The 18,599-nt window shown below is 41.9% G+C and overlaps 1 protein-coding gene and 1 pseudogene across 1 annotated transcript; both read left to right on the top strand.

The window, feature by feature from the left end:
- LOC135058154 (olfactory receptor 5AR1-like) overlaps positions 1-18,599 on the top strand; it is a 377,933-nt pseudogene that overhangs the window by 154,234 nt on the left and 205,100 nt on the right.
- LOC135057384 (olfactory receptor 5B21-like) lies at positions 11,338-12,267 on the top strand. Its single transcript, XM_063963274.1, has one exon. It carries the CDS (start codon positions 11,338-11,340, stop codon positions 12,265-12,267), a length of 930 nt encoding a protein of 309 aa, XP_063819344.1.

Genomic DNA, 18,599 nt, shown 5'->3' with positions numbered 1-18,599 from the left:
TTCCGTACCGTACTGCTATATATAGTATACTGGTGGTCACTGTGTCAGCAAACTGCAAAACTAAAATGCACCACAGGTATAGAATGTAGATGGATAGTATACTTAATGACGACACAGAGGTAGGTACAGCAGTGGCCTTCCGTACCGTACTGCTATATATAATATACTGGAGGTCACTGTGTCAGCAAGCTGCAAAACTAAAATGCACCACAGGTATAGAATGTAGATGGATAGTATACTTAATGACGACACAGAGGTAGGTACAGCAGTGGCCTTCCGTACCGTACTGCTATATATAGTATACTGGTGGTCACTGTGTCAGCAAACTGCAAAACTAAAATGCACCACAGGTATAGAATGTAGATGGATAGTATACTTAATGACGACACAGAGGTAGGTACAGCAGTGGCCTTCCGTACCGTACTGCTATATATAGTATACTGGTGGTCACTGTGTCAGCAAACTGCAAAACTAAAATGCACCACAGGTATAGAATGTAGATGGATAGTATACTTAATGACGACACAGAGGTAGGTACAGCAGTGGCCTTCCGTACCGTACTGCTATATATAGTATACTGGTGGTCACTGTGTCAGCAAACTGCAAAACTAAAATGCACCACGGGTATAGAATGTAGATGGATAGTATACTTAATAACGACACAGAGGTAGGTACAGCAGTGGCCTTCCGTACCGTACTGCTACATATAGTGTATTGGTGGTCACTGTGTCAGCAAACTGTAAAACTAAAATACACCACAGGTATAGAATGTAGATGGATAGTATACTTAATGACGACACAGAGGTAGGTACAGCAGTGGCCTTCCGTACCGTACTGCTATAAATAGTATACTGTTGGTCACTGTGTCAGCATACTGCAAAACTAAAATGCACCACAGGTATAGAATGTAGATAGATAGTATACTTAATGACGACACAGAGGTAGGTACAGCAGTGGCCTTCCGTACCGTACTGCTATATATAGTATACTGGTGGTCACTGTGTCAGCAAACTGCAAAACTAAAATGCACCACAGGTATAGAATGTAGATGGATAGTATACTTAATGACGACACAGAGGTAGGTACAGCAATGGCCTTCCGTACCGTACTGCTATATATAGTATACTGGTGGTCACTGTGTCAGCAAACTGCAAAACTAAAATGCACCACAGGTATAGAATGTAGATGGATAGTATACTTAATGACGACACAGAGGTAGGTACAGCAGTGGCCTTCCGTACCGTACTGCTATATATAGTATAATGGTGGTCACTGTGTCAGCAAACTGCAAAACTAAAATGCACCACAGGTATAGAATGTAGATGGATAGTATACTTAATGACGACACAGAGGTAGGTACAGCAGTGGCCTTCCGTACCGTACTGCTATATGTAGTATACTGCTGGTCACTGTGTCAGCAAACTGCAAAACTAAAATGCACCACAGGTATAGAATGTAGATGGATAGTATACTTAATGACGACACAGAGGTAGGTACAGCAGTGGCCTTCCGTACCGTACTGCTATATTTAGTATACTGGTGGTCACTGTGTCAGCAAACTGCAAAACTAAAATGCACCACAGGAATAGAATGTAGATGGATAGTATACTTAATGACGACACAGAGGTAGGTACAGCAGTGGCCTTCCGTACCGTACTGCTAAATATAGTATACTGTTGGTCACTGTGTCAGCAAACTGCAAAACTAAAATGCACCACAGGTATAGATTGTAGATGGATAGTATACTTAATGACGACACAGAGGTAGGTACAGCAGTGGCCTTCCGTACCGTACTGCTATATATAGTATACTGGTGGTCACTGTGTCAGCAAACTGCAAAACTAAAATGCACCACAGGTATTGAATGTAGATGGATAGTATACTTAATGACGACACAGAGGTAGGTACAGCAGTGGCCTTCCGTACCGTACTGCTATATATAGTATACTGGTGGTCACTGTGTCAGCAAGCTGCAAAACTAAAATGCACCACAGGTATAGAATGTAGATGGATAGTATACTTAATGACGACACAGAGGTAGGTACAGCAGTGGCCTTCCGTACCGTACTGCTATAAATAGTATACTGGTGGTCACTGTGTCAGCAAACTGCAAAACTAAAATGCACCACAGGTATAGAATGTAGATGGATAGTATACTTAATGACGGCACAGAGGTAGGTACAGCAGTGTTCTTCCGTACCGTACTTCTATATATAGTATACTGGTGGTCACTGTGTCAGCAAACTGCAAAACTAAAATGCACCACAGGTATAGAATGTAGATGGATAGTGTACTTAATGATGACACAGAGGTAGGTACAGCAGTGGCCTTCCGTACCGTACTGCTATATATAGTATAATGGTGGTAACTGTGTCAGCAAACTGCAAAACTAAAATGCACCACAGGTATAGAATGTAGATGGATAGTATACTTAATGACGACACAGAGGTAGGTACAGCAGTGGCCTTCCGTACCGTACTGCTATATATAGTATACTGGTGGTCACTGTGTCAGCAAACTGCAAAACTAAAATGTACCACAGGTATAGAATGTAGAATGATAGTATACATAATGATGACACAGAGGTAGGTACAGCAGTGGCCTTCCATACCGTACTGCTATATATAGTATACTGGTGGTCAATGTGTCAGCAAACTGCAAAACTAAAATGCACCACAGGTATAGAATGTAGATGGATAGTATACTTAATGACGACACAGATATAGGTACTGCAGTGGCCTTCCGTAACGTACTGCTATATATAGTATACAGGTGGTCACTGTGTCAGCAAACTGCAAAACTAAAATGCACCACAGGTATAGAATGTAGATGGATAGTATACTTAATGACGACACAGAGGTAGGTACAGCAGTGGCCTTCCGTACCGTACTGCTATATATAGTATACTGGTGGTCACTGTGTCAGCAAGCTGCAAAACTAAAATGCACCACAGATATAGAATATAGATGGATAGTATATTTAATGATGACACAGAGGTAGGTACAGCAGTGGCCTTCCGTACCGTACTGCTATATATAGTATAATGGTGGTCACTGTGTCAGCAAACTGCAAAACTAAAATGCACCACAGGTATAGAATGTAGATGGATAGTATACTTAATGACGACACAGAGGTAGGTACAGCAGTGGCCTTCCGTACCGTACTGCTATATATAGTATACTGGTGGTCACTGTGTCAGCAAACTGCAAAACTAAAATGCACCACAGGTATAGAATGTAGATGGATAGTATACTTAATGACGACACAGAGGTAGGTACAGCAGTGGCCTTCTGTACCGTACTGCTATATATAGTATACTGGTGGTCACTGTGTCAGCAAACTGCAAAACTAAAATGCACCACAGGTATAGAATGTAGATGGATAGTATACTTAATGACGACACAGAGGTAGGTACAGCAGTGGCCTTCCGTACCGTACTGCTATATATAGTATACTGGTGGTCACTGTGTCAGCAAACTGCAAAACTAAAATGCACCACAGGTATTGAATGTAGATGGATAGTATACTTAATGACGACACAGAGGTAGGTACAGCAGTGGCCTTCCGTACCGTACTGCTATATATAGTATACTGGTGGTCACTGTGTCAGCAAGCTGCAAAACTAAAATGCACCACAGGTATAGAATGTAGATGGATAGTATACTTAATGATGACACTGAGGTAGGTACAGCAGTGGCCTTCTGTACCGTACTGCTATATATAGTATACTGGTGGTCACTGTGTCAGCAAACTGCAAAACTAAAACGCACCACAGGTATATAATGTAGATGGATAGTATACTTAATGACGACACAGAGGTAGGTACAGCAGTGGCCTTCCGTACCGTACTGCTATAAATAGTATACTGGTGGTCACTGTGTCAGCAAACTGCAAAACTAAAATGCACCACAGGTATAGAATGTAGATGGATAGTGTACTTAATGATGACACAGAGGTAGGTACAGCAGTGGCCTTCCGTACCGTACTGCTATATATAGTATAATGGTGGTAACTGTGTCAGCAAACTGCAAAACTAAAATGCACCACAGGTATAGAATGTAGATGGATAGTATACTTAATGACGACACAGAGGTAGGTACAGCAGTGGCCTTCCGTACCGTACTGCTATATATAGTATACTGGTGGTCACTGTGTCAGCAAACTGCAAAACTAAAATGCACCACAGGTATAGAATGTAGATGGATAGTATACTTAATGACGACACAGAGGTAGGTACAGCAGTGGCCTTCCGTACCGTACTGCTATATATAGTATACTGGTGGTCACTGTGTCAGCAAACTGCAAAACTAAAATGCACCACAGGTATTGAATGTAGATGGATAGTATACTTAATGACGACACAGAGGTAGGTACAGCAGTGGCCTTCCGTACCGTACTGCTATATATAGTATACTGGTGGTCACTGTGTCAGCAAGCTGCAAAACTAAAATGCACCACAGGTATAGAATGTAGATGGATAGTATACTTAATGATGACACTGAGGTAGGTACAGCAGTGGCCTTCTGTACCGTACTGCTATATATAGTATACTGGTGGTCACTGTGTCAGCAAACTGCAAAACTAAAACGCACCACAGGTATATAATGTAGATGGATAGTATACTTAATGACGACACAGAGGTAGGTACAGCAGTGGCCTTCCGTACCGTACTGCTATAAATAGTATACTGGTGGTCACTGTGTCAGCAAACTGCAAAACTAAAATGCACCACAGGTATAGAATGTAGATGGATAGTATACTTAATGACGACACAGAGGTAGGTACAGCAGTGGCCTTCCGTACCGTACTGCTATATATAGTATACTGGTGGTCACTGTGTCAGCAAACTGCAAAACTAAAATGTACCACAGGTATAGAATGTAGAATGATAGTATACATAATGATGACACAGAGGTAGGTACAGCAGTGGCCTTCCATACCGTACTGCTATATATAGTATACTGGTGGTCAATGTGTCAGCAAACTGCAAAACTAAAATGCACCACAGGTATAGAATGTAGATGGATAGTATACTTAATGACGACACAGATATAGGTACTGCAGTGGCCTTCCGTAACGTACTGCTATATATAGTATACAGGTGGTCACTGTGTCAGCAAACTGCAAAACTAAAATGCACCACAGGTATAGAATGTAGATGGATAGTATACTTAATGACGACACAGAGGTAGGTACAGCAGTGGCCTTCCGTACCGTACTGCTATATATAGTATACTGGTGGTCACTGTGTCAGCAAGCTGCAAAACTAAAATGCACCACAGATATAGAATGTAGATGGATAGTATATTTAATGATGACACAGAGGTAGGTACAGCAGTGGCCTTCCGTACCGTACTGCTATATATAGTATAATGGTGGTCACTGTGTCAGCAAACTGCAAAACTAAAATGCACCACAGGTATAGAATGTAGATGGATAGTATACTTAATGACGACACAGAGGTAGGTACAGCAGTGGCCTTCCGTACCGTACTGCTATATATAGTATACTGGTGGTCACTGTGTCAGCAAACTGCAAAACTAAAATGCACCACAGGTATAGAATGTAGATGGATAGTATACTTAATGACGACACAGAGGTAGGTACAGCAGTGGCCTTCTGTACCGTACTGCTATATATAGTATACTGGTGGTCACTGTGTCAGCAAACTGCAAAACTAAAATGCACCACAGGTATAGAATGTAGATGGATAGTATACTTAATGACGACACAGAGGTAGGTACAGCAGTGGCCTTCCGTACCATACTGCTATAAATAGTATACTGGTGGTCACTGTGTCAGCAAACTGCAAAACTAAAATGCACCACAGGTATAGAATGTAGATGGATAGTATACTTAATGACGACACAGAGGTAGGTACAGCAGTGGCCTTTCGTACCGTACTGCTATATATAGTATACTGGTGGTCACTGTGTCAGCAAACTGCAAAACTAAAATGCACCACAGGTATAGAATGTAGATGGATAGTATACTTAATGACGACACAGAAGTAGGTACAGCAGTGGCCTTCCGTACCGTACTGCTATAAATAGTATACTGGTGGTCACTGTGTCAGCAAACTGCAATACTAAAATGCACCACAGGTATAGAATGTAGATGGATAGTATACTTAATGACGACACAGAGGTAGGTACACCAGTGGCCTCCGTACCGTACTGCTATATATAGTATATTGGTGGTCACTGTGTCAGCAAACTGCAAAACTAAAATGCACCTCAGGTATAGAATGTAGATGGATAGTATACTTAATGACGACACAGAGATAGGTACAGCAGTGGCCTTCCGTACCGTACTGCTATATATATTATACTGGTGGTCACTGTGTCAGCAAACTGCAAAACTAAAATGCACCACAGGTATAGAATGTAGATGGATAGTATACTTAATGACAACACAGAGGTAGGTACAGCAGTGGCCTTCCGTACCGTACTGCTACATATAGTATACTGGTGGTCTCTGTGTCAGCAAACTGCAAAACTAAAATGCACCACAGGTATAGAATGTAGATGGATAGTATACTTAATGACGACACAGAGGTAGGTACAGCAGTGGCCTTCCGTACCGTACTGCTATATATAGTATACTGGTGGTCACTGTGTCAGCAAACTGCAAAACTAAAATGCACCACAGGTATAGAATGTAGATGGATAGTATACTTAATGACGACACAGAGGTAGGTACAGCAGATGCCTTCCGTACCGTACTGCTATATATACTGGTGGTCACTGTGTCTGCAAACTTCACAACTGAAATGCACCACAGATATAGAATGTAGATGGATAGTATACTTAATGACGACACAGAGGTAGGTACAGCAGTGGCCTACTGTACCGTAATGCTATATATTATATACTGGTGGTCACTGGTCAGCAAAACTCTGCACTGTACTTCTCCTATATAATATTATACTGGTGGTCCCCAGTCCCCACAATAAAGCAGCACACTGAGCACAGATATGGAGTGTTTTTCAGGCAGACAACGTATACTGGTGGTCACTGTCAGCAAAACTCTGCACTGTACTCCTGCTATATAATACAGCTGCTCCCCAGTCCCCACAATTAAGCAGTGTGAGCACAGATATATGCAGCACACTGAGCACAGATATGGAGAGTTTTTTTCAGGCAGAGAACGGATAACTGGTGGTCACTGATCAGCAAAAGTCTGCACTGTACTCCTCCTATAGTATACAGCTGCTCCCCAGCCCTCCCCACAATTAAGCAATAGTGCACAATCAAGTTCAACAATAACGGAGAGGACGCCAGCCACATCCTCTCCCTAACATTTCCAATGCACGAGTGAAAATGGCGGCGACACGCGGCTGCTTATATAGAATCCAAATCTCGCGAGAATCCGACAGCGGGATGATGACGTTCGGGCGCGCTCGGGTCACCCGAGCCATACGGGAGAATCCGAGTATGGCTCGGACCCGTGTAAAAAGGGTGAAGTTCGGGGGGGTTCGGTTTCCGAGAAACCGAACCCGCTCATCACTAATATATATATATATATATACACTAGCAGTTCTACCCATTCTTTGCATGGGAGTTTCTGATTTTCACGGTTATACATATAAATAAGTGTTACAAATTTGGTAAATCTATAGAGATGTACATTTGAGATGTCTTAATGTACAGTACGTAAAATTTTAACCCATGGTTCTTGCCATTACCTGAGGAGCACACATAGCAGATACTGTATGGTAGAAAATTATAAGTCTGTTTTAGCAGTTTATTAAATTCTACACACTGGAGGTTCAATCCACATTTTGATCCAATTGTTCATTTGGGCGTTATCATTCATGCAACGCAAGCCATGTATAGGTAATGATGTCATTATGTCAACCCCCTTTCCATCCCCTTAGGGGAGATTTATAAATATTCTAATTACGTCATTTTCCTATTTCCCACCTGAAGAATACCTATGTTAAATTTCAGTTTCCTAACATAACATATCGGGAAGTAAAAGAATTAGTGATGAGTCAGTCAGTCCTACCCCTTTCAGACCTCTAGCTATGAACATGGGTTACTGGCACATAAGTGTGCATAACCCGTGTTCATGTGCGGTCTGAAATGTGCCAGGGGAAAAATACCAGGTCCAGTGACCTGGTATTTCAACCCTTGTAGCAAGCAAGGTTGAATTTGTGTTCAACCTGGCTCGCTGTGCGGTGTGTACGGTAGCCAGGTCGATGCTACCCATTTCCCATTCACTGTGTGTTTATGGGCGGTGCCTGGAGATCATGTGATCTCTAAGCACTGCCCTCACCGCATCACCACTGACATCACCAACCCGACAATATGCCGAGTAGCAGAGAGCAGCGGCGGGGCACCTGAGGTGGGTTGCAACCTTGGAGCTTCCATGTCAGGTTCCCAGGTGCGACCCCGCCTCAGGCATGTGAAAGGGTTATCAGTGAGTGAGGGCTTTTGCATATATATATATATATATATATATATATATATATATATGCAAGCAATAGAGGTAAGGCGCCACACGTGCTTGTGAACAACAATAGTAAAAAAGGTCACTAATCGACCTGTGAAAAACACTCCCTTAGTATTTCAGGGGTAAGCTAGTCCCTAAGTATTAAGCATCAGTAAAGTGCTATACAAAAGAATATAGATCTAGGAATAGGGGTGACAGCGACCAATGGTGTTTATAACAGTATTTAAAAAGAAGGCTATAAACTATAGAGAATGGTGATAAAACCATAGTAAAGAACTGAAAAATATAGATCTTAATAGTAAGCAAAATGAGTCAAATTGCGTTTGTTTTTAGCAGTGTATATAACAATAATTTTTATTCTAAACACCGGAGTAAAAATGAATATACATATATATTTTATCAGGGACACATTAAAAGGTAATAAAAAATAAACAATAAAAAAGAGAGCGATAAAAAAGGCTATAAAACAATATATATATAGAATACAGATAAAATAACCATATATAGCTATAAAAAATTAGAACTTGGAGCTTATCTTAACATGAAGAGTCAATAAGGTACACTTATTGACTCTTCATATTAAGATAAGCTCCAAGTTCTCATTTTTATAGCTAAATATGGTTATTTTATCTGGATGTGCAGCGGGCATTTTTCGTGTTTTGTGTTTTGGTTTTGGATTCGGGTCCGCGGTCATGCTTTGGATTCGGACACGTTTTGGCAAAAACATCTTTTGGATTTTTGTTGGATTCGGATGTGTTTTGGATTCGGGTGTTTTTTTTTAAAAAAAACCTCAAACCAGCTTAAATCATATAATTTTGGGGTAATTTTGATCCTATAGTATTATTAACCTCAATAACCATAATTTCCACTCATTTCCAGTCTATTTTGAACACCTCACACCTCACAATATTATTTTTAGTCCTAAAATTTGCACCGAGGTCGCTGGATGACTAAGCTAAGTGACCCAAGTGGGCGGCACAAACACCTGGCTCATCTAGGAGTGGCACTGCAGTGTCAGACAGGATGGCACTTAAAAAAATAGTCCCCAATCAGCACATGATGCAAAGAAAAAAAGAGGCGCAAGATGGAATTGTCCTTGGGCCCTCCCACCCACCCTTATGTTGTATAAACAGGACATGCACACTTTAACAAACCAATCATTTCAGCGACAGGGTCTGCCACATGACTGTGGCTGAAATGACTGGTTGGTTTGGGCCCCCACCAAAAAAAGAAGCAATCAATCTCTCCTTGCACAAACTGGCTCTACAGAGGCAAGATGTCCACCTCATCATCATCCTCCGATTCCTCACCCCTTTCACTGTGTACATCCCCCTCCTCACAGATTATTAATTCGTCCCCACTGGAATCCACCATCTCAGGTCCCTGTGTACTTTGTGGAGGCAATTGCTGCTGGTGAATGTCTCCACGGAAGTACCTCGGGTGGATGAGGTCAGCGCTAACATAGCCACAAAACGTCCTCAAACTTTTAATGCACAGAAAACCCAGGTCACTGCAAACTTAGGGGGCTAAGTGAGACATGTTCAATAACCGTGTCTGCACACACAGTCACCGGGCTGCCCGCGCTGGAGTGCATGGGACTTCCAGTTTCCGGATTCCGGCGCGTGGAGCTCTGTTCGCTCCCGGTGTGGGCAGCCCGGTGACTGTGTGTGCACACAAGTTCATTGAACATGTCTCACTTAGCCCCCTAAGTTAGCAGTGACCTGGGTTTTGTGTGCATTAAAAGTTTGAGGACGTTTTGTGGCTATGCTAGTGCTGACCTCATCCACCCGAGGTACTTCCGGGTTGGGGGTATATATACTTCCTGTATAGACCAGTCTTGTGTATGCAGCCATGGCATATGCGGTGTTTCATTGGAGTCTGTAAGTAATTATTTTGGTTTGTCACACTGGTGAATATTGATAATTTATTAGTTCACTTATTGGGATTTATCCTTGTAGCTTTGGAACATGCTCGTGAGACCATTTAGCCAGGTGCTGCCCCATGTGTATCATTTTGGACTTATAGGTATTTATTGGATTTTGATCACGATTTATTGTGCATACACAAATGTATAGACGTATACAGTTAAAACATGGATTTTCTTTGATTATAGCATCTGTTGGTTTTTCTGATTGAGACCATGCAGATATCATCTTGCGCATGGTGCTAGATGGTCCAGGTACATAGCACTACTGGAGTGTGCTGATTGAGGCGAGGGTGTGCGGGCCTTGCATGTACACTAAGTGATAGTGGTATGCACATGGTGTCATTGCATATTTTCCTGAGCACTCACTCTTCAGCTATCTGCTCTGATATATGGGTTTCTATTGTTAAATATTGTGTGAAGTATTATTTCTGAAACCAGTGTTGTCACCATTATTGTTATATATTGGGACCTTGGAAGCTCAGTCATGTTTTTTGTTCTATTTTTTCTAGATATACGTTTTAACAATTATGAAGTGCTATACTAAGATTGGATTTGATGATTCATGTATGGCCCTTCTTGAAAAAGATCCTTGTATTGGATCGAAACGTCGAAATCTGTGAGGCTACAATGAAATACTGATTTGAAGAAACATTTGGACTTTGTATTCAGTGAGAGTGCACCCTCCACTACGTGGAATTCTCGTCTATATTTGCGGACATTCGTCTGTTGGGAGCACCCACCATTGGGAACATTGATGAGAGTGCAGAGCTTTATCGTATATATATATATATATATATATATATATATATATGTGTATCTATTGTATAAAAATGGTATAGTATTAACCATTACAAATTAAGCAGTCATTGAAGATGTAAAACATAATACTGTTCTAGCCGCACATTACAGTAAGTATTTTTTTTTTTTTTTCTACAGGGTTTTTTCATCGAAAAATGACATTAGGAGATTGCTATAATGTGACAGCATTCACATTGCTGGGTCTGTTTGATGATCCGGAGTTACAATTCCCAGTTTGTGTATTACTTATATTTACCTATATCATAATTTTTTGGGGAAACTTTACCATCATTGCTCTTTTCTCTACAGATTCCCATCTACGCTCTCCCATGTACATCTTCTTATTCAACCTTTCCATCACTGACATCGCTTCCTCATCAAATATTCTGCCTAAGCTATTTAATATGCTCTTCACAAAATATAACATGATTTCATTTGCAGGATGTATAACTCAGATGTATTTCTTTGTGACCCTGGTTGTTACTGAGCTTATGCTGCTAACAGCCATGGCATATGACCGCTATGTGGCAATCTGTCACCCTCTTAATTATATTGTTGTAATGAGTTTAAGATATTGTGTTATTCTCTCAATTGCTTCTTGGATTGTGGGATTTTTGGACTCAGTTGCATATGCTGTCATTATATCTAATATGTACTTTTGGTCAGATCGTCCTATTGACCATTTTTTTTGTGATTTATCTCCATTGCTGATAATCGCCTGCAGTGATATATCCATGGTGGAAATGATAAATTATATAGAAGGGGTTCTGGTGGCATTTTCTTCATTTCTTCTTATATTAGTCTCATATATATATATTATCTCCAACATTCTGAAGATAAAATCTGCAGAAGGGAAACATAAAGCTTTTTCCACCTGCACCTCCCATATAACCTGTGTGATCATTTATTATGGGACTATGATCTGTTTGCATATTAAACCTACATCAAGTTACTATCCAAAACTGGACAAGCTCTTTGCTCTGGTGTATGTAGTTTTGGTGCCTATGCTAAATCCTTTTATTTACTGTCTGAAGAATAAAGAAGTCAAAAAGTCATTATTCAGTTTAAAGTCTAAGTTGTTTTAATACAAGCAGTGTAGCTGTGGTGAAGGTATCTGTACATCAATATGTACATTACTATGTTTAAAATTATTAGTAGAGGAAACTGCCCATCCAATAAATACTTTTCATTGGGTCTTCAATGTGTGATTTTCATGAATGTTTAAATTTAAAGAATGTCAATGTCCAAAATCCAGTTTTTGTCCTTTTTGAAGAGATTGACATAATGCTGATATACAGTAATATATATATATATATATATATATATATATATATACACTGTATATATATATATATATATCCAATAATTATTCCTGTCATTTTAGATCCTATTTTTCTTTTTTGTATCATTAATAAAGTTTCTCCTTTGGTTTCAGATAGTAGCAGCTACAATTCATAGCTTTGTATCAATAAACATGAACTGAGCAAGGACATGGGGGGGGGGGGGTGCTGCTGGTGCCATCAACGAGGGGGAAAATCCAATGGTCTTACCTATTTTGGTAGCGGTGCCCATTTGCCCATGTTCCCAGTGCTATAGTGAATGTGCTGCCTGACACTTTGCATTATATCTACTGACACAAAGGCAGTTGCACGCTGCTGTTCTCAGACCCTCTTGTCTCACCTGTCTCCAACATTTCCTGCATTATTATTCAGCACTTTTAAGTCTGTTATTCATTATAGCTTCCTGTGTGTAGCTCCCAACATTATATACAACACTTACAGCACTACGAGTGATACAGTAGTTTGCCTTCCTGTGGACTAAACTGCTGCTACTGACTAGTACCAACTGGTTAGCTGCTTCAACATACTGTATATACATATCACTTCTTTGCATTTTGACTACTCATACTGTGTTTATAAAAGCACTCATGCAGCTTGGACTGGAAGGTACCATAACTGTCTTTAATTTTATATTATTCTGTTTCCTTTACCCTCAGTTTGTACCAGTCCTAACCAGTGGTGGATCCAGCTGCAGGTGGGTATCAAAAGCGGGCGATCACCACTTTGTAACTATAACACACAGTCACAGACACTACATTATCAGTTTGAAATTGATTCTGAAACAGTGCAACTCAACCTCCGTTCAGTGGTGTCGAGAGAGGGGGGGGAGGGGGTACAGATTACCCAGGCATACCAGGGGGCCCAGGCCAGAGCACACCAGTAGCCATTTTTTTGGTGGGATAATTTTTTTTCTGTATTATAAATCAGTGGGCGGGCGTACGATGCAAGTAGCTGGTCGGGCCACCAGAAGGGGAGATATATATGTGTGTGTTATCTGGCTGTTTGTTCCTTGTAACGGTCGTCCCTCACAGCCACTTTGACCTGCCGTACCACTGCTAGGATCTCGCAAGACAATATCATCATCTCGTAAGTCAATCTCTGCTGTCGGCTCTGTATGGCCTCTTCAGAATCAACAAGCTCTGGGAGGTGGGCAGGGACTGGGAGGGGCAGGCGTGCAGCTGGCTGGGTGTAGCCTGTGGGTTTAAGGAGTGGCGCAGCTCAGCTCAGTTCTAAGAATCAGCAGCAGGGCTGGTCACCTCGTCGGGAGCTAGTCTGTTAGGCTGTGACACTGTGAGCTGAGAGCTGTGACTGTAAGTGACAGACACGGCACTGTGTCTTATAAATTCTATATAAATATTCGATAATACGTGCATCCATACATTAACATTAGTGTTAGCTATATATATACATATATATATATATTCGGAAAAAAGACGGTGTCACTCCAGGTCTTTAAAGTGCTAGTAGTATATTTCAAATCAACATCACGAAAACCAACGTTTCAGGGCCCGTTGCCCCTTTGTCAAGGTGTGTGTGGTGCTAAGAAGGAAAAGTCTTACCTTTTAAAGGCCCGTGTAACCCTCAGTGAGGGGGAGCTTCACCCGCGCCGTCACCGCTGTCGGTTGCCGGGGGACTTCCGGTGTCTCGCGGACTCCTCGTCACGCGTAGGCGCCTGCCCGCTTCCGGTTTCCCGCAGTTGTGACGTGCCGATTGGGTCCCGGCCTGGTAGCCATAGCAATCCATGCCATTTGCCAATGCACTTGCGCGCCGGGTTCTGCAAGAGTAAAGTGATTGTGTGAAAATGATTGTGTAAATAATTCAACATATTGGTGCTAAGCTTCATATAAATAAATAAACCAGGTTCGCACTTGTCCTCCCTAACTACAAGGCTGTATGTCCTATATTTACTAAGCCCTGCCGGGTTATTAAAGGTATATGTGGGCAATATTACTTATGTCTATTATATTGGATGAATGCTATATACAAAGTGGCACAGAGCTAAGGTAGGGAAGGGTTGAGGAAAAGGGAAAACGAAGGGGGGGAGGGTTGGAGATGGGGAATGGCGTGTTGGGAAGGAGGGGAAAAAGGGGTGGGTTAGGGGTGAAGGAGGGGAAAGGTGGTCGAGGGGATTTGGTCCAAAGATTATTGGCTACCTTAACATCTATGTAGACGACTTTATTCAATTCTGTGTCCAATGTGCCATCGTCACTGTGGATCCTCGCTGCTCTCATCATTTGTGACCTTGGTAGTCCTCTGATGAGTGGACTACGGGTGGCCGCCCTCTTGTTCCTTTGGCCTTGGCCTGTGCGTCCCCTAAAAATTGATTTTTTTTCCGGGCATCCGCAGTTGCCAGAGAAACTGAAGAAGAGATTTTGCCATGTCATGTGCGGCTTGAGCTGACAATTTGTTCACCAACAGCTCTTTGCATTTCTTCAGACTTGTGTCCATCAGAAAGACACAACATACGACTTAAACCTACGATCAAAGTATGTTCGCCAAAATATAGTGATCTTCTTTCAAGAGATTAAAAATTAGTGGTTGATCCCTGCCAGTGCCAGCCTGGCTGTGCTGGCAGGCAGTCTGTCACTATTTTTTTATCGGAGAAGCGGCATGTGACGTCACGCAGCAACCCCAAATATGATCGTGACCAGCTCACATTTTGCCCACCCCGCCCCTGTAACACTAAAACACCCCCCAAAATGCTCGCCGCTTTGAATCACCTTTCAGCCGCATCCCTCCAGCATGCGGCCGCAAGGAGAAGGGTCACACACTGCGGCCCGTGTGTGTGCGCAGACCCCCGGATCCTGCTGAAGCGAATGAATGGCTTGATCTACATGTCCGACATGATTAGCAGCGGTGGAGATTGCAGGTGGTGGAATCTAGTTGAGAGAAGCAAGCTAGCTGATTCTGGACTGCTTGTTATTTTTTTTAGCTTAAGTTTCTGATTTTCCCAAAAAAAACCTTTCCATGACCTCACTGCAAATGAAGTAGCAGGGAGGATGTTCCTAGATGGTTAAGTTCTCTATCTCTACTTACTGTGGCTTTGCAAATACTATAGATAACTATAAAAGTAATGTTAGGATTTGGATAAAAAATAATTCCTCACACAAGAGGTGAATTTTTTGGTCTTTTGCATGACAATGGCCTTCTTCTTGTTATGGGCAAGAACTGCTTCCACTTATGCCTGACTTACACAATCAACATTCTCATCATCAACATCCTCATTAACGCCAGCATCAACTTAACAAATATCCCCCTCATCCTGTTCCACTTCCAGATGGCATCCTCAATTTATTTGTTACCAGCTATACTTGTGCTGCTCATCCCCAGATTTGCAGAGGGTGAAGAAATGGTGGAGGCAAAAGAGGCTTCTCTGAGAGCTAAGTATCAGAAAAAAGTTGGGCTCACACATAGCACCTGTGGACACAGTAAGACTCTCCTCAGTGATTTGTGACATTTCTAAACACACAGATTGTTCTACTTTTTTAGTGGGGGGTTTTAGCACTGATTTTCTGGTTTTAATTTTTTTGACACTTCTTTTACAGTATACTCTGAGTGATGCCTCACTGACAGTTGCAGAATCATTACTCATAAATAAAGACCAAGGCTTGGGCCTTTCCTTAAGTCTATGTGTGGTGAATGGCATGTTGGCAATTTTATGTTTTTCTGCAGTAAACTTTCCCTTTATTATAGGTGTTTTTTTTTCTTTACCACTGTAAAATATTGTTTTTATATTTCCGATCCTGTGACATAATCTCTCTGTGCCCTTGGGCATTGACTTTAGTACATGACACTAGTATCGTCATGACTGGTGGCAGCAGCTGCAGCACTAGTATTTGGTTGATGATCCTGCTATTCTCTTGACTGATTGTTATAATTTTCCATATTGATGAACTCAACACACACAAGTTGTATATACTGTACAAAAACTTTTTTTTTTTTAAATGACTGACAAGTTACTGTTACTCAGTGCTTATATTTATGTGAAGTTTTGAACAAACATTGGGGGCTACTAAGAGATAGACACAGATCGTTGCATCTGCAGCATGATCTGCATCCATCTTCTCACATGCTGGGGGCCACCCAGCTCATGGCAGCCCAGCATGTGCAGTCGCCAACTCACAATTATTCCACAATTTAATTGCGGACGCATCGATTAGAGGTTGATCCCTGTCAGTGCCGGCCTGGCTGCATTTTTTTATCAGAGCATCTGCATGTGATGTCACGAAGCCTCCCCAAAAATGCTCACAACACGCCCCTGTTTTGGCCACCACACCCCTGCAACACCAAAACACCACCCTCCTGAACACCTGCCACTGTCAATCACCTTGCACCTGCATCCCTCCAGGATGCGGCCACAAGGAGAAGGGTTGGGCACATTGCACATGCGCAGACCAGATGGACCGGCCACTGCGTACAGATGTGCAGCTGCATCCATCTCTGAATTGTCCTCATAGTGAGGTACACCACTTATATAAACAAATTAACAATTTTTATTTTACTATTATTTGAAAATGTCACTGCGGACTCAGCACTTATATTTATATGAAGTTGTGAACAAATGCAGTAGGGTACAGCAACTACACTACACGCAAGTTGTACAAAAAAAATGACACACTACTGTGCTTATTACAGTAATGGTGGCAAGCACCAGTGTGCACCAATAATAGGCTAATGCTGCACTGCGGTGACAAAAAAAAGAGCACCAGTGTGAATAAAGGGTTAATGATGCCCCTGAATTAGGAGCTCTGAGCAGCACTACAGGCACTAACAAAAAACAACACCATTGTGCACAAAGGGTTTTTGTCTTACGATCTCTCGGCTGCACTGCTGGCAGTTACCGCACAGTGTGACAGTACACTGCCGCCTAGAGAGGAGGGGGCACAGATGGAACCTGCATATGGCCTCCTCCTCTTTAGAAACACCCCTGGCACCAATAAAGGGTTAATGTAATGGTTAATGGCATTAAAAATAAATAATGCTGCCCTTCAATATTTAATAGGAACTCTGGGCTGTGTCTTATGCCAGGATTAATATAATGCCCTGGCAGTCTAGTGGGTGTGCTCCTTGTCTGTAATAGCCTGACCATCTAGTGGATGTGCTCCTTGTCTGTAATAGCCTGGCCGTCTAGTGGATGTGCTCCCTGTCCGGCATCTGCTGTGAAATGGCACTGCAGGCACTTATATTGTTTCCAAAACCCACAAGATCTGATGACGGGATGTTAACATTTTGCCTTGTTTTGGAATCCGAGCAAGGCGGGAAAGCAGAGCCGCTACTCGGATTCCCTTGGATCTCCAATGTTCAGGTGGGCTTGGTTCTCAGAGAATTGAGCCTGCTCATCTCTATTAATAAAAAAATTAAAAAATAAATATATACCTTTTAATAATTTACTCGCAAGGTTGTGCCAAGGAAATATAACTTTAAATCATTAGGATTTGTCTATTCAAGTAAGATTGACGAAAATGTAATAAATTAGAGTGTATTGACATAAAAAGTTCACATATTTTATTAAACAGTACTATCACATTGTCATATAAAACCCACATTTTTAGTGTGTTTTAACTATATACGTGAGCGTGTGATGCAAGGTATACAGGGGGTCATTCCGAATTGATCATAGCTGTGCTAAATTTAGCACAGCTACGATCATTGACACTGACGTGCGGGGGGAAACCCAGCACAGGGCTAGTCTGCCCCGCATGTTAATGCCGCCCCCCCCCCCCTCAGAAGTGCAAAGGCATCACACAGCGGCGATGCCTTTGCACTTCAAGAGTAGCTCCTGGCCTGCACAGCTTTAGCGTGCTGGCCGGGAGCTACTCATCTCTCATCGCTGTCGGAATGACCCCCATAGAGGAAGAGCAAAGAGAGACACACAGAAAGAGACAGAGGTAAATACAGTTTGGGGATGTGTGGGGATGAGAAGCCACATGGTTTCTTTGTTTATCTGAAATACACTGGCCCGATGTAATGGATTGCGAGATGGCTGGAGCTCTGAGATTACGGCCAAACTTGTACATTTTTTTTAAAGCATCAAACATTTACTAGGCAAAACCAGGTTGTTTTTGCCTTGTAAATGA

This window comes from Pseudophryne corroboree, chromosome 3 (assembly GCF_028390025.1).
Source record: "Pseudophryne corroboree isolate aPseCor3 chromosome 3, aPseCor3.hap2, whole genome shotgun sequence".
Classification (NCBI taxonomy): Eukaryota; Metazoa; Chordata; class Amphibia; order Anura; family Myobatrachidae; genus Pseudophryne; species Pseudophryne corroboree.
The sequence above is the reverse complement of the archived record's forward strand: the minus strand, read 5'-3'. Positions and strand labels throughout refer to the sequence as shown.

Excerpts from the sequence above, each read along its gene's own strand:
- LOC135057384 (XM_063963274.1), top strand. The coding sequence starts at position 11,338 with ATGACATTAGGAGATTGCTATAATGTGACAGCATTCACATTGCTGGGT.